Source organism: Pelecanus crispus, chromosome 3 (genome assembly GCF_030463565.1).
Source record: "Pelecanus crispus isolate bPelCri1 chromosome 3, bPelCri1.pri, whole genome shotgun sequence".
Taxonomy (NCBI): domain Eukaryota; kingdom Metazoa; phylum Chordata; class Aves; order Pelecaniformes; family Pelecanidae; genus Pelecanus; species Pelecanus crispus.
The window spans coordinates 109,394,133-109,422,022 of NC_134645.1; the positions used below are offsets into that span (position 1 = coordinate 109,394,133).

At 37.0% G+C, this 27,890-nt stretch overlaps 1 protein-coding gene across 1 annotated transcript in view; it reads right to left on the minus strand.

Annotated features, from left to right (window-relative positions):
* Positions 1-27,890, minus strand: part of DLGAP2 (DLG associated protein 2) — a 325,523-nt gene that overhangs the window by 247,645 nt on the left and 49,988 nt on the right. Inside the window, 1 exon segment of the mRNA XM_075706970.1 lies at positions 9,100-9,132. Within this exon segment, the coding sequence (XP_075563085.1) occupies positions 9,100-9,132 (33 nt within the window).

Sequence of the window (27,890 nt, forward strand, 5' to 3'; positions counted from 1 at the left end):
TGAATGTACAAATAATACCTTCTGCATTTGGGATTACATCCTATTTGTCGAAATTAAATCAGCTTTTTGTTTTGCTTTGTTTGCACAACCCAGGAGAGTGAATCAGTAGATGAAAAAAACGAGGACAACAATATAGTTTTGAGTACAGCTGCTTCCTGTACATATGAGAAATAGAAACAGCTGAACAATGAATTTGATTTATTCTGAATATAAATGACAGGTGAAGGCCTGGGAAACACTTTTTAAAGAAAATAATTTATTTTCTTAAAATACACCTGAGAATTTTTTCAATTATTTTAAGACTTTTATCTTAAATTACTACAAGATACTCTGTAAAAGAAACATACCAAAATTGAGATCACCGTATCTCACACTTAGTTTACATAGGTCCTAGTCCTTTAAATATCCCATTCCTGATTTCATACAACTAAATAAAATGGGCAACTTTATTCCTTGTTATAGACAAAAGTATTCATTTTCCTACTGCCTTATATAACCTTGCGAACTATACAAATATAAACTACACAATTTAGAAGAGTTCAAAATTAAATCTTCAAATATTTCAAGTATAACTACACAATGAGAGCTTTCTCTACAACTAAATCTTTAGCAGGCATACTGTAGACAACTTTTGCTGTCTACCCAACATGAAAATACAGTAGCAACATGTTGTTCAATATTATTTCAGTAAAGCATACCATAACTCTTTGCTAAAAATCATGATACACATATCTTTTCAATTTATATAAACCCCAGCACAGTTCAAGAATAATGAACATTGTGAATATACTATAACTTGCTATCCTAAAGAAATTAATGAGTAAAATCAGACATCTTAGCCAAGTGAGAAAGAGATTTAAAAATATTTAGGTTTGTACAATCTCCAAATTTTGCAGGTTATTTTGTTTTTAAAAATATCTAGTGTAACTAACTTGCATATTTACTTTTGATCCAGGAGTAAAAAAAAATTCAATATTTACAGACTACACAGTGGAGAATGATAGCAATACACTCCCATGCAACTTGAAAAAGTTTCCATGAAGAAAAATCAAATCACTTCACTTCATGAGTAGTTCTTAAAGTGTTAAAAAAAAAAAAAAAGGAAAGATATATTAGCAATACTCAGATCAGGAGAAAGTTTCATCCTACCAGTGATTTTACCAGAACCTATTATTTGAATGTTACCAAGGAAGTTCACACAGGCGCCCAAATGTGACTATTCCTGAAAACCAAGGTGCTGCCATACAAATGGATCAAAGCAGAAAGATCAGAGAAGACTTTGACCCTGTATTTACATAAAATTTTTCATACAGGACTGAATAAAGTCAGCATTATGTCGATCGCTTCATGTAATAATTATGAATTATTATTATGTTGATAGCAAGAACAATATTTAACTGTTTTAGTGGTACATATACAGAACAAGAAACTTTATAATTTGAACAAACAACTGTGAAATTTTTATAATTAGCAGGCAAAGAAGCAGTATTAAAATTAGGCAAAGTAGATGTTATTATGTGTTATTTTTTCCTTAAAAATGTCAGGATTATGTGTTGTGAAACGTACTTTGCTTCCTTAGACAACTTCCATTTTTGTTACTGATAACTGTTGGTCTAGTAAATACAGCATAAGTATAAAAAGTTAAGACTGCAGGACTCTTGAAAGTCATTGCTAACAGTGGTAAAACTGCTGGTTTTCAGTGTGAATTACTAAATGTTAAGATTAACGAAATGAAGATTAGCAAAATTCTCTGGAGTTATCCATTTGCCTATAATAGTTTTCCACTAGATACCAAGGGAAATGTTTACATTCAGAGCCAGAACTACCCAGAAGGAACATCCTCAATATTTAAGACATATTGCCAAGTTTAAGGAATTTTTCTGAACTACCTACTGTCCAGATTATTTATTTAAACAAAAAAAACCCACAAAAAACAACCAAATCAAAACCAAACCAGACTTATTTGTCCCCCCAAACCTCAATACAATAGTATTAACCAGAGCACAGAGGGCACAAAAACTAGTAGTACCTGAAATAAATCCACCACTCTAATATTGACATATCTGAAAAAGCCATTTTTGTCCTCAAGGAAAGCAAGAGGTTTTTGTTGTTACTATCAATTATTTATTTATATTTCTTCTATCTCCCAAGTTCTACTGAGTATTTTATGCATCTTATGAGCAAATACAAACAATTCAACCATTTGCTTTGATTTCAAAACATTCATAACTTCTTTTACTGAAAAAAAAAAAATCAAGTAAATTCATCCTCAACTTTTAATCATATTAAAAACCCTTCTATTTTTAATTCACATAAACTTCTGTATGCGTAAATGAGTGACATACTCTAGCATTCTTGTAATTTTGCTAAAAATTTTGCACGAACTCATTTCTTCTCAGAGAAAGACAAAATTATGTTGGCATCTTACCTTGAAAATGTAAATCAACAGTAAAAAAAAAATTAATCTTCTGACACTTGGGTTTATTGTCAGATCATATATAATTATCAGAAGATTCTCAATCTTCTGACACGGAGTCATGCAGTATCTATGCATTCGCTGCTTGAACTGCTGTTGAACTTAACAAAAGAACAAGTGTAGGAAAAAAACAATGTTCACTTTGAGATACATTAAGAAATAGGTCTCCTCTAAACCCTCCTTTTACATGGAACATTTACTTTACTAATTAACAGAAAGTCACTGTTCTAAGGTTGCTATCACAAGCTTGAAACCAGAAAGTGTAACAACAACCAACCACTTCTTGTGCCAGTTACTTGCAGAAAATAATGGGCAAACTTAATTCAAACTGTAGGTGCATACCACAGCCCAAAAGAGATATGAGATGCTGAGGAAGAATATGAACTAACTGGACAAATTCTTATGAAAAACTGATGAAGGGAAGTACATACAGGAGAAAGAAAGTAGTGAAAGCACCAGAAAGTGCATGGCAGACTTTGCCAGTACAGGTAAATTCTGTGACCTTCAGAGATGTCCACAAAAACATTTTTTTGGTTTACAATGCTAGGTGTGAGAAGATGGTTACTTGGGGGCAAAGAAAATTTCTCCCGCTCTTTGAATCTTCTTTCGTGCAAGTCTTCATCATTCTTTGCAAGCATACAAAAGATCATTAAACAATCCCTAACTTCATTGCTAGTTCCTCTAAACTGGGACAATCTGTAAGACCCCAATTATGGCTGCCATTGGGCACAACTGATAAAAATATGAAGAATGTCATAATCTCTCTGCACTGGTATCACTGGCTTTTCATACATGTTATATACACTGTTAGCAATACATGCAGCACAGTACTGGGCTGGTTATGTGGTGTGTGAAAAGTCTGTTTCAGTAGCCGTGGACTTGGCAGTGCAAGGTTAACGGTTGGACTCGATGATCTTAAGGGTCTTTTCCAACCTAAATGATTCTATGATTCTATGATTTTCTCATGTCAGAGCAAGACATTTCTGTATGCCTTTTCTCTGAGTGCCCTTGTAGGCTTTGGATGGAAACTTCCACACAAGTTGAGATAACTGCAGTAAGTTCTAATGCACCCCAATTTGTATTTTTTGGATTTACAGTTGCCTGACTGCATGAATATACCTAAAAAGACCCAGCCACCTAGATGAGGTAGGAAAGGGGGAATATTTCCAGTTCATTCTTTGGAGGTTGACCCTTAGAAACTCACAAGGCCTTCACAGAAGGGATACAAGGATTTCCACAGCAGACAAGGCCAAAGGTTTGCTTGCCCAGTAGGGTCTTCAGCTTCTGACTACAGTAACTAAAAAGTTACTAAAAAACAAAGATGAAGAAATTATTTGTAATAACCTACCTCTAGGGGGTGTATCTCCTTTACCTGTTAAAAGACAGGTTGTTTTTTTGTTTGTATAAAACCATATTTTGCTAACAACTGGATTTCCCTCTATCCCAAATCCATTGCAATGTTCTTACTGTTCACTGAAACATCCAGTGCTAACTGAAATTGAGGTCAATCTCAGAAGTCACATTGTGGCAGAAAGTTCCACAACTGTATTTACTTTTTTGTTATAGTTGTTCTGCTTTTGAATATTTACTTGGTCTGGATATATTACAAAACTGGACTGCATGGTTTCCATGATCCCATGGAAAATGGGATGCATCATTTACTACAGTATTAGGAAAGTGCAGTAGATGTGTTTTGGGTTTGGTTTTTTTGTTTGTTTGTTTGCTTGTTTGTTATTTTATTATTGGTACCTTCTCTGAATTACAAGGAGAAAACCATCTCGATATTCATTCAGGTAGGATTATGTATCTTGGCAAGTTTACTATATATCTCTAGATTTCTAAACTCTTTGTTATATTGCTTTCTGCTGGTGGTAGTAAGCAAAGATTCAACTCAGTATTTCAGGCTAGAGTAGTTCTAGTACGCACAAGTGGTGTTTTAATGTACTGCATTGTACTCTCCATGACATTCCTTACAAATATTCATACTTTGCTTGTTTTCTTTAACTATCACCCTAACTAATGAAACTTCAGTCTTCTTTCTATGGTGTTAAAGTTAATATAGATCCCACCAAAGTAGAGAAGTATTGGTACTCATAGCCTTTGTTTATACCAGTATCTTTTATAATGCATGGTGATCCAGACTTGATTACTAAATGTTGTGGAATTGAAAGGACATTTGCCACATAGTATCTCTAGTAGAATGAGATATGAATACTACAGTCTGTATGTAGACTGCAAGATCAAGAGGTACCAGATAACAGTGAATAATAGGAAGAACTGCCTACTACCTACTCCACAGTCTTTGCATAATTGTTCAGCATATTCTACCACTCTCACAATGCATCAGGAGCTTCTACACAGAGAAGCTTATTTCATCATGGAATACTTCTAAATAAATTGGAAATTGCTATCAGCATCACAGTAACAGGAGAGAAAGCTTAACACCTACAGCAAAGTTAACATGGGTTTTCTCTCCCATGGATATCAAAACAAAATTCTACACATAGCCACTGTTTTTTCTCTCAGACTGATAAGAACCCAACAAACCCATAAGACCATCAACAGAGGGTCAGATCAAAGGCCAGTGTTCCCAGTGTCCTGTCCCCCATAACCCCCAGTAGCAGATACTTGGAGATATGCTCTCCCTAGTTTTAAGAGAGAAGTGTCTAAGGAGAAGCAGAGCATAAAATGCTGCTTTACCTGGGTCCAGTAATCTATAGCTTCTAGTGGCTAAAGGACTTCCTGAAGCAAGTTGTATCTTTATCATTATTTTTTTCTGTTGAAACAGGCTATAGACTGAAATGCTGGACAGACCCAGTCCTTGTATTAATTCTTCTCAAACTTCACTAGAAACACCCCCATTCAGTGATATTCCTTTTTAACACCACATTTTCCAGATCTGTGTGTTCAGATAAGGCTTGTGCTGTCAAAGAATGTGTAGAGGTATCTACTTTTACAAAAGTTGAAAAGTGCTGGTATTGTACAGGACTGCCCATTTATCTTTAAGAAGGAAAGAAACAGAATAATCATAAAATACAGATGCAAAAGTCATGAATAGAAACAGTAAGTCACTACTGGAGTTGTGAAGGATGGAAAGAAGCCTGGAAGAAAAGCTTCCATTTGCACAGGCTTTGAGAAGATAGAGTGATTTGCTGAAATCCTAGCTGCCACCAAACTTACCTGTTTGCTGCTTTGGTAATGTAGAAAATTATACGTGTTAATACAGCCCTTTCAAAAACTTCTGTGAATAACAGCCAGGTGTTAGAGAGAACAGAAACATCTGCTTGAGGAATAATGGGGGTAACTGTTCCTGAAACTTCTCATGACTACACCAGTCTTTCTAACAGAGTATGCTGGTTGTCAAAGACTGAGATAGACACGTGTCTATAATGTGCCATCCTCACTTAAAATCTGAGCAGGAAAAAAAAACGCAAACCAGCCCAAGAGTGTTTACTATGACAACATAATCTGTCAACTGCAGATCACTTCTGCAAAGGTGACTGTTGTCATCTGTCTGAAAACACGTCATTGCTGCTCTCGCATTTGCAGAAGATGGAGCAGCTCGAAGTAACTACACTAGTGGGATTTATTAGACCACTAGCTCTGCCTTCTGCAACTTTAGTTTCCTCCCAGTATAAAATAGGCCTTCTGGTCTTCAAACAGCTCACACTGACAGGAATGGTAGCTGACATGCTTGTCAATAACACAGAGTAAACCCATGTTTTTTGAAATGGAACACATAAACCTCTACAGCTCTTACAAAAGACTGATTATCTGACAGAGACCTCAGTGTTGTCCAACTCATTCTCTTTAGATGGGCTGCAAAGGAGGACACATGACACACATCTATCTATGGATCCACAAATTCCACAGGCGAAACACTGAACTGTGAAATCTGCATTCTGATAATTTGTATCTCCCATATCTGATATTTTTTCCCTCTATAAAAAACGCACCCGCATTGTCCCACACCTGTGCAACAACATGTATACAGATAAATGCACTTGCTTCTTGAAGTGCAGCACTAACTGCTAAAAACTTTGCAAAATACCCCCAGCGAAGAGCTCAGTCATGTCCTATTACACTTGGACATACTGGTAATCCAGGACCACACTGTTGGTTTTGAAAGTGGAGTGATGGTTAGAGAAAGGATGAACCATCATAAGAACAGTGAGGACTGCAGTTGACCAATTTGACAATCAGAGTTCATGGCTTGCAGTATGCTTCCACTCTGCCACCTTTCTTACAGAAGGCAGAAGATGTTCAGAAACTCACCACTAGCTGCCTGGAGGTTTTTCAGTAAGTGGCATAAACAGCTTCAGAGGAACTCGGAAGTGGTAAGACATGAAGCCTTGTCTTCCTCTCTCCCAAGTCAGGGAGATTTCTCCACATCATGAATGAGTCTCTGGTTACTACTTTGCAAATTAATATAGGAGGCCTATACCATGGTACATCTGTCCTACAATTTTGCAAATTCATCTTAATATATTAAAGTACATTAATGTACTTAGAGAACTTTGATTTTTTTTTTCTGAAAAGAAGGAGGAAAAAAGGAACCTGGAGGCAAATGGTGCCTACCATTAGCTGATATTCTTTGACTTTGGCTCAGATACCAAAAATGCAAACTACAAGCCACAGAGTATCTCAAATTTCTGAAGAAGGCTACAGAGAAAAGTCAGAAATTCCAATTAAAACATTGCAAAAAGTTGATTTTTCAGTTCTTCCCTAGTTTTCTAAGTAACTCAATTAGTTTACTATGAAACCATAGCAAACTTTACAGAATATTCCAGAGGAAAATTGTATTTTTTGAGGTTTGAGTTATTGGTTTTTTGGTTTCAATTTACACAGCAAAGATGTGAAGTTTGTTTTAGAAGGGCTTTCTAAAAGCTAAAGTCATATGTATTGAGCAACTACTTCATCACAAAATCACGTATAAAACTTCTGTGAATGTTCAGTATTAGATCAGAAATTCTGCTAATCTGGCAACGAAAAGCTTAAGATTCTAAATCTTGTCACTAATCTAAGATGACATTAATGTCAATATTTTTAAAATTGAGGCAGAGAATTTATAATTAGCATTCCAGTAATACTGTATTTGAGGGGAGAGTATGGTGATCCAGGAGACATTCATTCCTGGGAAAGTTCATTTCTACTCAGCTAAAAGCTGAACCTTATGTTCTTGAGGACCATTCCTACAGCAGTACATATAATTATCTTTTGATTGTGGGTTTTTAGTCATATAAATGTTAAACATTTTTATTACCAAATTTTTTTGGAATTCCCTCTTTACAAAGTCCATGTACATTTATTGAAATTTGCAAAGCTGAATAGGTATGAAAGAGCAGTAATGAAAAGAAAGGAGAATTATTGTAATAAAGCAGGCATAGCATGTAATGAAACAGAACTAATCCAATGCATAACTTTAAAGTTGGACAACCTTATCATGAAAGGAATATCTCATGAAAGGCAAACAAACACTTGTCTTATTTTTTCCTTTTCATATGTGTATCTGTGCTATTATAAATTTATCAAATAAAGGACAAGGAAAATAAACAAATCAAGAACTGACTGTTTATTAAAGGAATGCAAAGTCAAAACAAATCTCTACAAACAATTACTTGTCAGTAGATAACAAAGGAGAAACAGATAATTAATATTTAATTTACTGAGTTATTTCATTAGTTGCAAGGTCTCAAAGCCTTTAACTTCCAGGCTTCATCTCTTAATAACTTCTCCCTCCTGAATTTATAAAACATTAAAGGTTTAAATTGTTTTTCAGAAACTATTCAAGACATAAAGCCTAGAATCTATAATTTTATTTTTTTAATTAATATACTATGCTCCAGCATGTACATTTACTATTTCAGACTATGTTTCTTAGAAAGACTCCAGATGGTTGATTTGAAACTAAGGTCAGCTTTCTGACATTTTCTTTATGACAGCACCAATGTTAATAAATAAATAAATAAATAAGATAGATTCTCCTCAGTAATGGCCTGCTTTGAAAATCATAATCTCATTACTTCAACGTTCATTTAGATAAATTGTGGGTCTCACCTTGGCATTTAATTAGTCACTTGGGAAAAAAGCAAACAAAACAACCAACCAAACACATTCACATGGGCATGTATTTGCACTGCGTAACAGTTACTGCTTAATTATCTTTGTTTCAAAAGCAATATTTGTACCCTTCACCTGCTAAAAAGTGTTAGTCTCTCACAGTTCTCTGTAAATGCAATATCAAATACAAAAAAAAAATTTCTCATTTTGCTTTTATGTCCAATCTCTTTGTTTTCCATCCTCAAAGTGATGTCCTTAAATGTCTCTTCACACTCTGTCTTACCCCAAATTATTTTGACAAACATAAAAAAGAATAAGAAGTAAATATTTGAATTTTTGCTCTAATGGAATATTTGTCCTTTATGATATTTCCTGCCTAGAGCATGTACTGTGCTTTACTCAGCTTAATTCAATTAATTTTTGGTATCTAACATAGGGAAGAATGTCTTTCATTGGTTCTCATCATTCAGATACCATTTCCAATCTATTGTACATGTGTATAATTTGAGTCAAGTGTTCACCTCTAGCTGCTTTGGAAAATATTAATAGGAAAACACGCTCACCTTCAGGCTCCCCACAGAGTGTACACTGTGACTCTGCAAAGAAAAAGAGATAAATTATAATTTCTTGATTTTAAGATCTGTCATAATTATATCCAAATATAACAAGACTTAGAGAACTCAAAGTTAGCATGAAAAATGCAACTCTATTTTCAGGACCCATTTTTTAACAGCTGCAAAATAACTTTCAAAAAAGAATTTTTGCAGGAAGAATTTCAAAATAGAACTATATAAAAGTCTGGTTACATTTATCTAACTATCACCTTCATAGGCTCTAGCTGAATGCATTCATGTAGCAGGACTTCTTTGAATTTGTGGATGTACAATACTGCAGTGACAAGAGTCACTCAAATAAAAGGTTTAAGACTCCTAATATTTTATTATTGGAGGTAGCAAACAGTAATAGTGACAGAGTTATTCTATTCCTTTCTCATAAAAGACTTCCAAGTCCTCCCAAGCAGGAGGAGTAAGTCAAACAGTCAATGTAAATGTGCAGTTATACTGTGAAAAATATTCAAGCATAGAAATGAAGGAAATAAAACTCCATCATAACAAACAGACAGTCTCTAAATGTGCAATTACTATTTTATTCACACACCACTATTTGCAAGTTGGCTGTCTTAAAAATTATTTTGCATAATGTACAAATATATACACACATGGAGGAAATATTTTAAAGTATCCCTTGAGATTGAGCTGCTTCAGGTGATAGTATCAAGCTGTAGAACAAAGCTATTGTTTAGAATCCAAATACCAGAATCAATTGAAATCGCAGGGATTGTAATCAAGTTGGCAGATAATGCTGATATACTGGAAAAAGTCCAAGACAGCAAAGTATATTTTAAATCACAGATCTCTGAAATCTCCATTTTAACACTCAGCTGAAAAATTACATCTAACAGCTACGAGTACGCTGAAGCAAACACATATATATATATATATATATGCAGGCACACATGCACATGCACATGTGCGCGTGTATACATTTTTATACAAATTCAGTACAAAAAGCAGTTAACATGCCTGGTTATATACAAAACCAATTCAAAAGCTTGCTGAAATTATCTTCAGCCTTGAATGACAAATAGGAGATTGGACTTTAGCTGTGATCCTGACTCGAAGGCAAAAAGAGACAGAAATATAGAATATGAAACACATACATTGAGTAGATTGACCTTTATAGTGCCACTGTGACATTGCCAGTTATTTAGAAGTACTTTCTCCATACAGATAAGAGGCTGTCTCACAGTAACCCACTGTTGTAATGGTACTTGACCCTACATTTTTCATATATTTTAAAAACGTTAATCATTGGGTTTTTACTACTGCCAGAGGTTGTAGCATGCATGAGGGAAAGGAATAAGAAAAATTATGTTTATCCAGGCAACTCTGCTGCTGATAGGTGGATGACAACTTTTAAAACAGCATAAAGTTGCATGAAAGAGAGGAATTAATTTTGATGCAGTTCAGCACCATGAAACATGTTGTTGAACCATCTATCAATAGACTCACTAGTGTCCCCAGAAGGTCTGACAAACTGAAAACTACACCCCAACGGCAAGCTTGAGAAAAAACCCCAGTGAAAAGCATGAAAAGCCTAGTCTCAGATAACGCAAGCCTGTTTCTTTCACTGTTGGATGAAAAACTCACTTGCCACAATCTGAAGCGATGCAGAGGAAGCAGCTCAGAAGATTTTTTTTTTTTTCCCCACTTTTAATTCAAAGTCTTTCTGAGGTTTTACTGAGAGGGGCTGCCTGCCTGTGTGCAGTTTATTATCCTGATTGATAAGGAAGAACAAGCTGAGACTTGGTTTCTGAACTTCTGACTTTTTGCTGATCCTCTACATCCCGCTAACAACTGCTTCACTGGTTTGTTACAATCCAGAGAGTCTGCCTGACATTTTTTGCAGCTCTAAACACCATCTTTCAAAGGTCCTCACTCAACAATACAAATTATTAGCTTCCCCCTTTTCCTCACTAACACAGATTAGTGACAATATTGCAAATCTGCAGCAGGGTAGATTGTCTAACCACAAAATAAGGCCTGCAGCTATGACTGGTGCCAGGAAGTTGTCCAAAAGCTAGGTAGGTGTCAGCACTATCCCTGCCAGACCGCTGCTTTTTTGCACTTCTTTCAGGTGTTTGTTTAAGGTCCATGTTTATGGGCAAGCCAGGTGTTTTTCCCGCTACCTCAGCATGCCTGGGGAGAGTTCATGGGGGGATTTTGTTTTAATTCATCAAAGTGTGCCTTCCAGAGGTTGGGTATAGTTTCAAACTGACAGCAGCACCTCTCTTTCTACACTGGTAAGCAGCAGACTTTGTGGATGCGGATGATTCACCAGTAAGCCTCTGTTTACGAACTTCCCCACTGTAGTTTGTTACTGTGGGGGAGGACTAGATACCCTTTTTGTTGTACTTGACATGTACAGATCGCGTGACAAATAAAACCACAACCACTTCTACTAGACACGTGAACAACATGACAGCGATGTTGTACGGAGCACTGTTTTCCACAGAGCCTCTGAGAGGGGGAGAGAGAGAGAGAGAAATAATTGTCTATTTAGATCCATACATTCTATGGCTACTGTTGAGAGATTGCATGTCCTAAGTTTCCAGGACTAAAATCGTATCAAACATACACATCACACTCAAATATTTATAGGTTTACATTACACAGAAATACAGAAATCTTAAAATCCTGTAAAGAAGCTATGTCTTGAAACTTATTTTAACTTCTTTTCTCTGTAAGGAAGTTGCTGTATCTCGGTAGAAAAGATCTTTCTGGAAGATAGCTCAATATTGAACAACTGTACTAATTTGGAAATTTTCTAATTTAAATTTCAGTTCTGGGGTCAGATGACAGCAATGAAGGACATGACAACAATGTAAAAAGTTACCACTACATCAGGTGAAATGCCTTTGTTTAGGCTGAGATGCACCTCACCTAAAGTTGGGTGTCTCAGCACTAATGTTCAAAATCTAAACTATTCTTAAAAGATTTACCAGTTAGTGGAAAGAAACAGCCACCTAACCTGCCTTAGAAACCCGTATTAGCATGAGATAAATCAATAAATCACTTTTTTTAAGTACCCATTCCTCTTGTGTGTTGCAAGAGGTCTTAGACTTAGGCTACATCTTCACAACAACATTCATGGCAAGAGAGAAATGTTCGTTGTGAGTGACCTTAGGAGGTCATGTAGTTCAGCCTCCCACTGAGAGCAGGGCTGTCGCCAACACGAGTTCAGCTCAGCTGGGGCTTTGATAGTCAAGTCCTGAAAGCCACCAAGGATGGAGATTCCACAACCTCAGTGGGCAGCCTGCTCCAGTACTGCATCAGCCTCATAGGGTCCTACGTCGGTCTCTCAGTCTGCAGTTTGTGGCCATTCTTCCTTGTTATATCACCTAGCACTGTCAAAAGCACTTTGGCTCCATGCTGTCTGTAGCTCTCCTTCCAATAGCTGTAGTCCACTATGGATCTTCACCTCAACAGACTAAATAAGCCCAGCTCCTTCAACTACTCTGACCAGAGGGCCCTCTGCTAGACTCCCTCCAATTTCTCCCTCTGCTTCCAGAAGCAGGGAGCCCCAGCCACTGAACACAGATTTCCAGGTGCAGCCTCACCAGCACCAGAGGGAAATAATAACCTCCTCAATTTGCTGATCGCACTCATCCTGGCACAGCCCAGCACGCAGTTTGCCTATTTGGAATGAGAACACTGTCTATTGACCCATATGCAACTTGGTATTCACGGTCCTTCAGGAAAAACAAAAAAATTAATAAAATAAGTCTCAGCAAGATCCGTCCCCTGATCCAAGTCTCCCACCAATTCTAACAGTGCTAATGTATGGCACGAGGGAAGAGGGAACACATGGACAAATGCAGGTAGACCAAGACTGCTCTTTTCAGGACTGGAGAGCCCACAGATTGGCTTAAGGGAATTGTGAAATCTCAGCCTCAGACAAGTAACTTTTGTATGCCCATGCTGGATGAAACGACGTCTAAAGTGAAAGTGCTTCAGCTACTGCACATTGTGATGGAATAGGAGCAGGGACATTACCACATTTCACACAAAGATATTTCTTAAGTCTCTCCTTCTCACAGTTCCTAGTAATGGATTATGCCTCTACATATCTGATTCATCTAAAGTATTATAACGATACTTTCACAGGAGGTATTCTTTCTTTTTAATATGTTGCTAATCATCTGCACACATGTGAGCAACTTTGTCACTGCTCTCAAAAGTAAAATGACTAAGATGGGTGAGTGTTCAGAATAATAAATCTAATGATTTATTTGGGACTCAATAAATCATTAGAACAAGGAAAACCTGTATTTATATTATTAATCTCACTCCATCATTTCGAAATTGTCTAGCCAACAGAAATAATCTTCCCAGATAGAAGAACTTGCTGACAAAATAGGTCATAAGAAAGATCTTTTGAAGAAACAAATTTATCATGAAGACACAAGCTCTTTTTTCCCCCAAAGTAATATGAAATTTATTTTTATTTTGATAGTTTTTGCTGTCTAACCTAAATGATAAGTAAAACTAAAAATAATAAACCCAGACATGTAAATATCAACATTCTTTCTCCAAAAAGCTGAGTTCAACATTCAGTCTTAAATTAGAGTGAAGATAAATTATCCCGCTAAACATGTTCACCTTTCCTTGCTTTGTATATGCTTTTCCTGTATGGCTGATGAAAGTACAATAAAATCTACTATAAAGAGCTACAATAAAGAAAACAATATATGGGATGGATGAAAGATAAAAAATAGCCATTATGAATACATTACAATTCAAAATACCTATGCAAGCTATATAATGTAGTAAGACTAAGACAACACAATATTAGTAGTATTTTAAATCAGTTTAAAGAAAATACTGGATGGCATTTAATACTTGCCTTTTTTAATACTACACTCTAAAGTCCTCTGTGGTCTCAGCAGGGGTCTACCCAGATTATGGAGTACAACCCAGATGAGTTTTGAACATGATACGTGGAAGTGATGGTATAACAAGAAAAAATATGCAAAGATGAGAAGCAGTGCTGGGGATAACTTGTCAACTCCGCACCACATTCAGAAGATGGATGCAGGCTGCCCTTCTGACTACCCCTTGAATAATACCACACATCCAGTTTTGTATCCCCACTTCATTTGTGTAACAGACTTTTCTGTCTCTCTTTTCATCTGATACTACCAGAGACCCTTTGCAGCTCCTCCCTGCTGCCACCCTTCTCTATATTATTTTAAATTTTAATTACAAACATGTATGGTCCTATTGCTTATATTTCTCTTTTTTTCCCCCCACTGCTGTCTAAATCTATTTACTGAGTGGCCAAAAAAAGATACCCCTGTTATATAATTACTGAATAACACTGCCTATTTGAATCCAGAATTCAATGCATCAGGGGAAAACTGGAAATTATTTTTGTTTCACAGAGAAATACAGTTGGCTTCACAGAAAACAGTTCTTAGTTTGTTTTTTTTTTTTTCCCTTTCAGTTATGCAAAATAATAATAATAATTTAAAAAGCAATGAAAAAAAAACAGATCAAGTTCCAGTGAGGAATTTTAGCAGACAGTGCTTTAGATTTTGGTTCTAATGGCAAGAAACACAACTGTTTCTGATACTATTTCATCAATGTCTCTTTACATCATTTTAGTGATGTCAGTGAAACAGAACTCTGTGACACTTAAAGAGACATAGAATAGCCACACATTATATTGAGATTTAGTGCAGCTGAAAAGCAAAGTATAATTTAAGGCTAAACTCTGAGACTTCTAATCATTGTCAGGATTTTAATCCGATATTTGTATCTAAACATGGCTATAATAGTGCCAATAAAAGCTGACTGTATTATGAACAACGTTTTCCATTCTCTTTTCATGTGTATTTTTTCTCCTATACCTTTTGTCTTTATCTGTAGCTTTTTCCTCCTGTTGATATCTCACCATTGCACAGTACCATCAGCTGAAGCATCAACGTGACAGACCTACAGGATAAACTGCAAGATTTTTTCATGTCCGCCAAGCTTCTCCCATTCACAATCATCCTATTTGTTCCACACCAATGCTAGAGCAAATCCTGTGGAGATCTCCCACTCCATGTTCAGTCACCCCATGTAGGTAAGGCACTGAGAGACACCTACAAAAACCAACTAGCCTTTTCTTCTGCAAAGCACATTTGAGCTTTACCTACAATTTTTTTCTAAAATGTTCTCTAAAACTGCCAATGACAGGGAATACAACCCTTTTCAGGTAAATTATCTCTGTTGCTAAACTATCTTTGCAGTTGGAAAGATTTTTCCTATATAGCCCCAAACAGGCATTGCTTTCGACTATGCACATGGAGAATAAAATTTTTAATGCAGTTAGGAAAAAATAATAATATCTAATTTAGAAATTAATTGTTTCCTTCACATCTTGTTTTTTTTCTATTCTGAGCCTTCAATTTTTCCTCATAGTCGTGGTTGCTAATACTCGTCTCATCTTTACTGTTCTCCCCTGGAGTCTTTCCAACTTAGCCATATCTTAGTTATAGGTGCCCCACACTGAATACAGTATAGAATCATAGAATCACAGAATCATTTAGGTTGGAAAAGACCTTTAAGATCATCTAGTCCAACCATTAAACTAACATTACCAAGTCCACCACTAAACCAGTTAAGGGTAGAGTAGCAACCCCACGCCTCCTGGCTTGGTGGCTGGATCATTTATAATGAAAGTAAAAACTAGGAATCATTAAGATTGGAAAGGACCTCTAAGATCATCAGTCCAACCATCAACCCAACACCACCATGCCTACTAAACCATGTCCCCAGGTGCCATGTCTACCCGTTTTTTGAACTCTTCCAGGGATGGGGACTCCACTACCTCTCTGGGCAGCCTGTTCCAATGCTTGACTACCCTTTCCATGAAGAAATTTTTCCTAATATCCAATCTAAACCTCCCCTGGCGCAGCTTGAGCCCATTTCCTCTCGTCCTATCGCTAACTACATGGGAGAAGAGACCAACACCCACCTCACTACAACCTCCTTTCAGGTAGTTGTAGAGAGCAATAAGGTCTCCTCTCAGCCTCCTCTTCTCTAGGCTAAACAACCCCAGTTCCCTCAGCCGCTCCTCATAAGGCCTGTGCTCTCTACACCTTTCACCAGCTTCATTGCCTTTCTCTGAACACGCTCCAGCACCTCAATGTCTTTCTTGTAGTGAGGGGCCCAAAACTGGACACACTATTGGAGGTGCGGCCTCACCAGCGCCGAGTACAGGGGGACAATCACCTCCCTGCTCCTGCTGGCCACACTATTCCTGATACAGTACACAACCTGAATACTTCAACTGCCAGGTAGAGCAGAATATTTACACTCTCACACCCTTTTTATATTTCTAAGAATGCCATTGGCCTAATTGTGGGCAGCACTATTTTCTTGACTCAGATGAGATCTCATCTCATCCTTAGAGACAGGAATTTGACTAGTGGTACCTGAAGCAGTCATTATCATAAGAATGAAATAAGTCAAGGATACTTTGGTGGGCTGTCTTTGCAGTAAGAGCCCTCTTCATGTAACCCATGTAAACCAAGTGAAATCCACAAAGCATTCCAGGTGCTTCTTACAACTCTTTGTTTGAAACTATGAAGTGGCAAAAATAATCAAAATGACATTACACCAAAACACTGTATTTCTTACAGTATTCTGAGTGCAGACAAATAGTACAACAGGAAGAGAAAGCAACTATATTTGGACTCAGATACTGTTTGGGCCCATTTCCACGAACAGTTATAAAAGAAATAAACAAAAATAATTTCAAGTTATGCAATCAAAAGAAAAGCATGCAATTACACATATGTGTACACACACATTTTCTTTACACATTTACATGTGTGTGTATATATATACACACATATCTATCTTGAAACCTTTTTTCTTCTTCTGAACAGTAGTATTTACATATAAAAATAACTACCAGCAGTCAGTTAATCATGCAGAACATACTGAAAAATGTAATAACAACAATTGTTTAGAACTGTTGTGGATATAGCCAATAAATGTATTTCATCCCTCTGAAACTGTTTCTACAAGCACTTCTTGCTGAGTTTAAGAGCCTACTTTCCTGCCTGCCTGCCTCTTGCTGCTAATCACTTAGGGTATGACCACTCCCACGAAGAGATTCCCTTGTGTTTGGAATTTTAGCTTTCTTGAATCTTTCCTTTTAACCTGGTATTCATAACAAAGGGCCTTTTACTGCCCAGGATCAGGCCTTGGGGTTAGGAAAAACAAATATATACTGGAGTTTTGGAGAAAAGGAAACATACAGTAGAAAAAACAGCTGCCTGTGAGAGACTAGCAGCTCTGCTATATTGGGAAAGACAGAGCAAAGGGAATGAGTAGCCCTCAGAAGGGCAGATACTGAAAGAACTTTAAATAAAAATAGAATACAGAATAGCCATTATTAAAAAAGAATGAGCCTAAAGCAGAAGAAAATAACCAACCTGGCAGCAAACTTTGTATCCTTTTGAGCAAATGAACTGACATACAACCAAATGCATAAAGCAACCACTAAGAGCCCATTATTTTCCCCAGATAAAAATATAAAGTTCACGCTCAAAGCAATGCCAGAACCTATTCACAGTACTTGCACATCAGATCCTTCTCCATATGGAGTTTACACATTACACGTGCATTAACCAAGCCAAAAGAGATTTCAGAGAAGAATTATGAGACCAGACAATCAAATATTTTCATAGGAAGACAAAAATAACTAAAGCAATAAAAAGCAACATATAAACCACTCAAGAAAGGAAAAAAAAAGCTAATGTTTCTCTTGGTGATCTGAACACAAATACTTTATTTTCAGACGAGCAGTGATAAACACAGTAATAAAAAGGATGTGCTTTAGCACACTTTTGATACACATTTCAAATGTACAGTATCAAAGTGGAGAGTCCAAATATCCTGAATGAGTCCAAAAAAGAAGATGTGTTTATAAAGAGAATGTCTACATGTTTTTCTCCTCATTTTTACACTAGTTTTCTAGTATTTGACGTTTGAAGGTTAAAGTGAGTCATATTCTTCACAGCCGCGGGAAAGAAACTTACCACCCCCTAATCACATTGTTGCATCTTTATGAAAAACACCAGGGAGAGTAAGGCTGGTGATAAAAAATTGTGAGAGCGGGGACCCGTGTGAGTGCTGTGAAATACAAAACTGAAGATAGTCTGCACCAGAAGCTTGCTCCAGAAACCCTCCAGAGCCAATGCAAGTGTCACTGGAGTTCAGCAGACTGAGGGTCAAATCTCAACAGCATACTAATGCAAAACTAGCCAGGCTATCTATCATCATTCCTCTACTTTCTGGTTTGTTTTTTTTTTTTCCCACTCTCTTCTTTCACTTCGTTCATTTTAAGAGATTTCATCAATAATCTCAGAGCCTCATAAAAACAAGTAAAAATGGTACAAATCCAGGTTGAGCATGATATAACAAAGAAACAGACAGATGGCAAAAAATATAGAATGGGACAACACAGTTAAATCGTAGATCATGGACTCTGATACTCTGAAGGTTAAACTGATTTTTTCACTTCTTTGTCCTTCTTTTCTCTCATATAGGAATCAGATTTCAAAAGCATTTAAATGGAGTGGGGAGCTGACTTGACAAGGAGGTAATTTGAAATACAAAGGGTCTACAAAAAAAGGGTGTGCAAAAAATGATGCAACCATTGGAAGGGGTAAAAGATCAAGTCCAGGATGTATCTACATCTGGGCAAGACTGTTGAATGATGTCCTTCATGTAAAGTCAGTAAAGTATATCAACTTAGAAGAGCACAGGCTGGGAGAGACCTCCTGAGGCTGCCAGAGTTTATCCCTCAATTCAGAGCACCGCCAACTTCAAAGTAACGTCAGGTTTCTCAGGGCCTTGCCCACTCGAGTTTTGAAAATCCACCAGGAAGGAGAACCAACAGTTGCACTGGGCAACTGTTCCAGTGGTTGACCACCCTCACTATGAAGAGTTTTTTTCTTGTGTCTAATTGAAATTTCCCTTGTTGCAACATCTATCTATTCCCTCTCGTCCTTTCACTGTGCATGTCCATTAAGAGTCTGGCTCCATCTGGCTGTAATGACCCATTAAGCAGCTGAGGACAGCAATTAGCTCTGTTCCCCTCTTAGCTTCCTCTTCTTCAGGCTGAACAAATCCAGGTCTCTTCAGTGTCTCCTTGTGCATCATATGCTCCAGTACCCTCCCCATCTGGACATGCTCCAATTTGCCTATGTCTTTCTTATACTTGGAGGGGGGGGGCAGGGGCTAGAACTGGGCACTACTCCAATTGCAGCATCTGAAGTGCCAAAAAGAGGGGAATAATCACTCCCTTTAACCTGCTAGCCACACTGATGCAACCCAGCATGCAGCCAGCCTTCATTGCTGCAGATACACTTCTGAGATCCTAATGAAAGGGCACTCAAACACAAAAGGACTGTGATATAAAACTAAAGCTTTGGACTGGTCTAGTCCCAAATATGTAGTGACCTCACATGCTAAGTGACTACTCGAGGAGGTTACAGCAGCAGTTACTCTGATGTGCCAGGCAATGTCTCCCAAAAACTAGAGACCATAGCTCAAGGACTGACCTGTTCTACAAGCCTTTTCTACTGTCCTGAGAAGGAGTCCACTATGGATTCCTTCTGAAATACAGGCTGAGGGGGAACAAGGCTTGTTTACAAGAGCAGTGAGCTACTCTATGTAAGGATTCCTGTCTCGACCAGTCTATAATGACTTTTGAGATCTAATGACATTTTTAAATATATCTGGGTATCTCAGGAGAAGACCTTCCATATAGTCTGCTCTCCATCAGAAATGCTGTGTTCTGGTGGGAGTGAGCAAATACATGACAAACACAAATTTAGTATGAAACATTAAAATTGATTTAAAAAAAGAAACAAAAAATCTGTTTATGCTTTGTAGCATTTGCTGCCAAACAAATAAGTGTTAAGAAACCTAATCTGGAAAAATTTAAAAGTGAACTGACAAAAAATATCCTTTCCTTTCCATCTTGAACATTCTCAGGAAAAAAAAGGGTGTGCTCTGCTGATGGTTTCAAACACTTCCATCTCACTGGATATATAAACATGACCTCTGTTATAACTATTACAAAGGCACAAAAAGCTTCATTCCAGGACTCAGACCTAAACTCAAAATAACAAGAGTGCTTCATTTTAGCTTTTACAATAGAAAGTAAAGATTTATTTGGGGCAATAGAAACTTTCCAGTGAGTTAAACAGAAAAAAAAAAATTTGCCATTTTCTGTAAAACAACTACTAACTTCAAGCTCCTAACTTGTTCTGGTGCGGTGAGCATCCACACATGTACAAAGCTCCTATGCTGGAACAGGGTGCAAAATTGGGCACATCTGGCAACTTTTTATGCATGAAGTTTTTCATAGCAAACATTCCTTATCAACATTCATAAACAAAAACAATCCAAAATTCCAGCTGCAACTAAGCACACATTAATCAGAACTGTGGATACATCCTTTGACCAAAAAAAAAAAAGTAAAATTGCAATAAAAAATAGGAGTTGACAGTCCATATTTAATGAAGCTAAAACTGAGATACGGAATTCAATGACTAAAAAATAGTCTGATCTTTTTGCAGAAACACTCATAAATTCAACATTAAATAGCCAAAAGCAAAGTTGAAACAGCAGTTTTAAATTTACTATTTCTTTTCAACTGTATGAGTCCCTTTTCTTTCTTCAGTACATCATGTACACAGCAACATGTACCTCTTTCAGGCAACCTCACCTTTTAGATTACTGCAGCAAGCTAGCATTCTCTGTCATTGATTTGACCTTCACTTCCTTTACACTTTTGTAATGGTCTGCTGATTTCTTTAATAATTAGCTACAAGGAAGTCCAGATCTGCAGTATTAGGAGTCTATGTACAGAGCACAATCATTGAAAGGAGCCCTAAGGTCGGAATAAAAATTGTTAATGTGCATTATGTCATAGTTGTAACTGCTACGTATCACAGATCCCTATGTGTTGCTTAGAAACTTCAGGGAACCTGAAGTGCAAACACCCAAAACTCATATGGGACGCTTTTGTCTGATTCTTAAATATCACTGAAATTAAAATCTCAGCACAAGCCTTGCAAGTATTTTAGACATTGTTATTAATATATTAAAACCCTCATAAAACTCTCAAGATCAAATTAATGTAGAATATACTCAGCTAATTAAGTACAAATCATTGGCATTAGCATCATTGGAGCAAACTTTCACTGACCAGTCGAGCCTAAGGGCAGGATACTGTTAATAGCCCCATCTGAATGTTATTGCATTTTGGAAATTAAACATTCTGTTGTGTCAAATTTAAGATGAAGTTGTATAATTACACATCACTTTCAAGACAGTAGAAAAGCGGGAGTTCAGAAAAGACACTACTCCATATTAGGTGTCTGTAATTTCTCAGATTAGTCAACTGAGCTTAAAGCAAAATCAGTTTCTCTCTGTTCTTCAGACCTACCTTTTTTTCCTTCCAAATCCATTAAATAAAATTTCTACTATAACTGTTTCTTTCAAACTTAGAATAATAACAGCTTTTCTCTACTTCCTAACAAGATACTGGAAGCAAGTTTACATTAAAAAAAAAAAAGAAAAAGAAAAAGAAAAATCACTGATTAATTGAAGCAGTTTCTTTTTACGATTCAGTGTCCAAAGTCTATGCCAAGAAAATGCCACCCTCAGTTTGTTTATCTGCCTGAATATTTAAATGGGAGAAAAATTGCTTCAATCATGAGAAGTTTGTTGTTGCATCCCTTTTTTCTTTTAGATAACCATACTAAACTCTGCTGACTGACCCCTAAACAGTCACCTAAGTGAGGTTATCCGCAGGACTATGCATGAATTTAGAGATGATAAACACATACATTATGTGATTTCCACAATTTTACTGGCCTCCATCAAATTATTTACAAGATGTAACAAAAGGGCAAATTCCTGAAAAATTGAACCTACGGAGATTATTATTAAAAAGGAAATAATATTGAATTACTTGCAAGAGACAAGTAATGAAAAAGTTATGAACCAGCTTTCAACAGTAAAATGATAAATAATTATACACAAGTTACTCATAAATAAATGTCATAAATAACTAGTTTATAATGCTAAATTCTCTTAATCACGAAAACACCACTGAATTACTAATCAACAGGAAACAGACATACACAGGTGTGAAATTAGCTGTCAGATTTAATACTTCATTCTTAAGAAAAAAAAAAGAAAACAAAACATGATTTACCATAGCTATTTTTCAGCACTATTTCTCTAAGTTTTCTTATTTAAAATATTTCAGTTATTGGGTGATGTAATCAGACAAGTACTGTTTGACTTCAAAAACAATCGCACCTCAGATGTGGCTGAAAAACAGTAAAGCATAATGTTGTCTAAGATGGAGTCTAAATGTAAACAAGTTTCCCAATATATATAATTCTTCACTACTATTTCAGGCCCTTTTAATAACCATACAGTTTTCATGAACTAATCATATGATACTAGTACATATGATGTACTAGTAATAACATGAATCTATCTGTTAGACTTAGAAATGCTTTGGCTTACATGAAGTTTTATGGTAGAAGTTGTCTAGGCTAGTTTTATGATGTCAATAAGAATCCAACGAAAATGCATTTAACATCTAAACTACCTGGAAGTATGTGAATACTTTGAGAATATTCATAAAACATTTCTTCACATATTTTTTATCTTTCCGTGTTCTGAAAGAACACAAGGTTTTCTCCAGGGTTGTAATTTTAGTTCCATCTGGTCCCGTAGCATTAAAATACATAATTAATTAAATGATTTTTTCATAAAAATAAAATAAAATTCTGGATGTGAAATTACACGCTTTCACTTAATTACATGGGATGCAAAACCTACAAAAGCAAACAGCTAAATATTAATACTGATTTCAGGAGAACGAAGTATTCTGAAATGTGTCTTCTTTGAACCCATTGGCTCCGATTAGGAGATCCTTAAATGCCCATACACCAAAAATAAAGGAAATTTAAGAAGACCTATTCCCTCTTCTTTACCTTATTTTCTTCAGGTAAATCCCCAAATTAGCATTACCTCATGTTGCAGGCACTGAATGTGATGCTTACAATTACCTTTCAGCTCATATTTCTTTTCGTTAAGCAGAAAAATTGAGATCAATGGCATCTTGCTGTTGAAACAGTAATTAAGAATACAAAAGGACTGGTAGCCCTTCGGAAATCCAGGTGTTTTTTAAGCAGTTCTTCAGCTTGCTTGTCCAACTAACTAGAAGCCCAAACTCTGCTTTTAAGAAGGCCTTTGAAAAGAATATTATTATTGCTGATGCACAAGATCAAATGTTGCAATAAACCTGTGTTCCCTGTGAGTTCATGTCCTTGCCACAACATTTTAGTCACACTGCTCAAACTAACGACTTAGAAGAGTTATGCTTATATGAAACATTTTTCCACAGTGGAAAGAAATGATTCTGTATCGTTTGCATGGTTCTCTTTATTGTAATAGCTCCAAAATCCAATTCAGATTATTTGGAAATAAGAGAGTCTATCATGAAAGAAAGAGATTTTCCTATGTAGAATCTAGCAAAAGATCTGCATATATACAGACAGGAACAAAGGATAAGAATGGACTTTGTGAGAAAGAGCTTGGTAACAAGAATCTAGGACTGAGGAGACCAGCTCACAGAAAAAACATACTTTTCATCAAGTGATGTAACAAGTACCAGGAGGTAACAAGCACCGCAGAATCAAAGTGCAAGGCTTAAAATAATTACACCAAAATAGTATACAGAAACACTGAAAAGCTCAAGAAAAAAAAAAAAAAAAAAAGTCAATCCACAGAAAGAAGAAAAGGTACAAATGAGAATTTAAAGGTGGGGTTTTTTTAAATGCTGTAAGCATTGGCATCGCAAAACATCTGCAGAAGTTCACATATGCATAGCCACAAATGAATGCTCAGTTCATGTTTACTGAAACATTGAAGTTCTTTGGAAGCGCTACTAACTTCCTATGAATTCCCTGGAGAGAGTACACTCAGAGTATAGCTAAACGGTAAACTCATTCACAGCAGGAGCTTGGTCTAAGTGTGGGAAACACAGCATCAATACTGTATATAAAAATTGAGAGAAGCATGACTCAGAGGTTTATTTTTTTGAAAGATGGGGAACTTAAAATATACAACAGTAGGAAGTGAAAGATCAGGATCTTGGTATGCGTCACCATGGCTCAGCCAAAATCAAAGGAATCTCACTGGTTTTTATCAATTATTTGGCCCAAGATCTTCCAATCTGTGGGTAATAACACAACTGGAGACAGAGCCAGTAATTAAGAGAATGCAATCGGATTCAAAAGGTTTTACATTATTTTTTTGTGACTGGATGAGCAGATGGCAAATGCAGCTTAACACAGAAAAAAATGCGAGATAATTAGCAGGGAAACCAAACACCAAGTTAGAGAATATGTACTAAATGGAAATCTCATCTAGCAAGCTAATCAAGAGAGGAATTTGGGGGTTATTATGAAAAATAATTAAAACCATCAAATCATTTCACAGCTGCTGGAAAAAAGAAGGCAAAGATGATAGCAGGTTACATTAATAGATAGATACACCACAAAGTAAAGTGATATTATTAGTGTTCAAGGCATTTATTAAGAACCATCTAGAATACTCCACCTGGCTCTGGCAGGCGTGGGAGCATGTGGCGAGGTAGTGCATTACAGAGGAAAATTTGGTGTGCTAGTGGTACTCCCTGAGTATCAGGCTTTTAGCGCTATTGAGGCTGAGCCCCTCCCAGTCTCATTCATGATGTGACAAATTCCACCCAAATGTAGATAGGTTATTTTTGTTTCCACTGCTCTTACAATGCTGATTCAGAGCCTAAGTCTTGGTTAAAACCATCCTACTAAACTGCAACCCACATTTGTTCATGGCCAGTTTATTCTTATGCTGACAATATCATTTAGACTGCATCACTCTTCCTTCTTCCTGCTGTCTTCCTCCTTGATATATTTATAGAGAGCAATCATATCCCTTCTTGGCCTTCCCCTTGCTGTGTAAAACTTGTCAACCCATTATCTTTTCTCTTGTAAAGTAAGCACTCCTCTTTCTTCATCACCACAGCAGCCCTATAAGCTCAAGTTCTCACTTCTGTTCCAGCACACGTTTCTGCTCTGTGAATATGTCCGTATACTTGCAAGAATCACTTATGACATCAATATCTATGTTGGCAGGCAAGGAGCCCAAGGAAAAGGACATGCTTAGCTATGGCAGCAGCCAACAAGTCAGCCCAAGTGACAAATCCAGAACGTAAGGGCAGTGCATCAGCTCAGACATATCGGTGTAAATCACAGTACCTGGACCTGGCTGGGGAAAGAGGCAGACGGGTATGGGGCGCTGAGCTCAGGAGTGTCCCACGGGAGAAGTGGAGGTGGAAAAGGTTGGGACCACAGGACTGGGAGGCTCTGGGTTGAACTGGAAGTCTGGGGTAGGAACTAGGACCAATGCTTGGGGCAGGGATTTGGACGGAGTGGGGGGACTGTGGGAGAGGAGATATGTGACTGTGGGAGCCATGGGTAGGGGGAGCTGTTTGTGGGATCAGCAAGGGGTGTATCGTAGGTAGCTCTGGGTGGGCTGGGAGGAATGGGGTTGCTTTAGGGTAAATTCAGAAATACTGGGGAGGCTCTAGAGCAGTGTTGGTGCCATTAATCTGGAGTCCATTTGTGGACCAGGGCATGCACATACAAGCTGCTCCCTTGCTCCCACTTCATTCTCCTTTTAAATTTTCCTTTGATAAGGAGATTAAATATATGCGACTGAACTGTCTGGCCATTTGGCAGTTCTCTGACTCTCCTACACACTATTCCCATCACCTTCACCTACTGTCCTGCATTTCAATGGGGAGCTTGACACCTAGAAGGCAAGTTGCTAAAGGATCTGAGAATATTGGCATCTGGACAGAGGAAACAGAAACCCAAATTAAGACCCCCATTGGAAAGGCAGCCATACAAGCTCAGCAGCTATCAGATTTGTTCGGTCTCCCAATCAGCACAAGTATTATGTTCGAAATCAGCTATTATACAAGCTGCTCCTTCCCCAGCAGCTGGGATTTAGGGGACATGGGAGATAGCCAAGCGTACTGTGAATAGGGAGGCTTCGCAGATGTTACAGAGGAAGTAAAGATATTACTTGGGGTGGGAGGAAGGTTATTCATACGGAACAGGAGGAGAGAGGACCAGGCTACTGTAACACAGGAACATAGGTCACGAATCTATAAGACACTTTAATTAGTTCCAGCATTAATCAAACAATTTTGTTGCTTTCCAAATACAATGTGGCATTGGAGTGTTCAGCATAGACCTGATTTTGAACTAGTAAATTACTACAAGTCATCAGAGCCAATATGTTCAGCAGAAGAATTTTAATATAATGGCTGATATATACCAGGTATACAGTTTGACTGAAGAACAGAATGCATTTATAAATGTTTTCTTTGATTGTGTCCTTTAAGTTTGCAGAAAATTAGTGATCTAAAAGCACTTTTTAATCAATATTGAAAAATCACAGTAAATTTTTTTTTAACAGAACAGAGAATCGCTAAATTACTGTCCTTCAGAACATTTCCCTAAAGCTTGACTGTCCTTTGGAGTGCTTTCAACTCACATCTACAAGAAAGAATAAGACCTTTACTGTACATTTTTGTATGACAACTATTTCTTTCTTGTTCCTTTATCTGCCTCCTCTTTTCTACCTGGTAGGTGGGAAACATGCAGTCTTATCTTCATATAACAACACAACCATAAATTTACCTGTACTGTGTAAAGTGGTACTTTGCTTCTGTTATTGTCAGTCATCTGATTAGTACTTCACTGGAGTAATGAGAATGAAACTGCCTCTGAGCAGATTTCATCCCCAGGATGCTTCTAGGTTCATATGCTTGCACAGAATTACATTGCCATTTTTCTTTGGGAATAACATATTTATTCTACAAATTAAGATTAGTTTTAACATAACATTCTAATTCATTGACACCCTATGTATTTAGCATCACTTACAAGGTAGGTTAGTTAACACACACCAGAATTTCTAACCAATGGTAAAGTTCCATGTTTCAGCAATTGCTTTTATCCACAACTGGAGTAAAATTAAAACATCAACCCATTTTGTAGGTTAAATTACACCAAACTGGGACTAAGCTCAAATGTTTAACTTTAGTTTATCAGAGAGAAAGGAAACATTCTTTGTTCTGTTTGATTTCATCTGGTCGAAGTCTGTTTTGCTGCTCCTGTTTCTCAGGCCTCCTCTCTCCCCAACACGTAAGCTTCCTAGCCACTTCTGTGATGCCATATAGTTGCTATGAAAAAGATAGGACCACGTATACCATGGGAAAAAGCCCAGTTCAGGAAACCTCTTCCATAAAAAAGAGCATGGATACAAGGAAGGACTCTCTAAAAAGTGTTCAAACCACAGCAGTTCATGCAGTTCAGGGTCTATTACAAAGAAAAGCATTCCAACACAGCACAACCCTGAAACATGGCTGATCCAACCTGATACAGAAATCATTCCTTTTCATTATGTAATGTTCAACAAATTCAAAATCTGGTAGTTTTTGATTTTGCAGGAAATTCTTTCCCCAATCATGGAACATATAATAAACATCATAGCTCTTCTTCACAGAAATCAAGCTTTTGTAAAGGTGTCTGTCACAGGCATGATGAAACCTGCAATATGTTAAATATTATTAAAGCAAATTC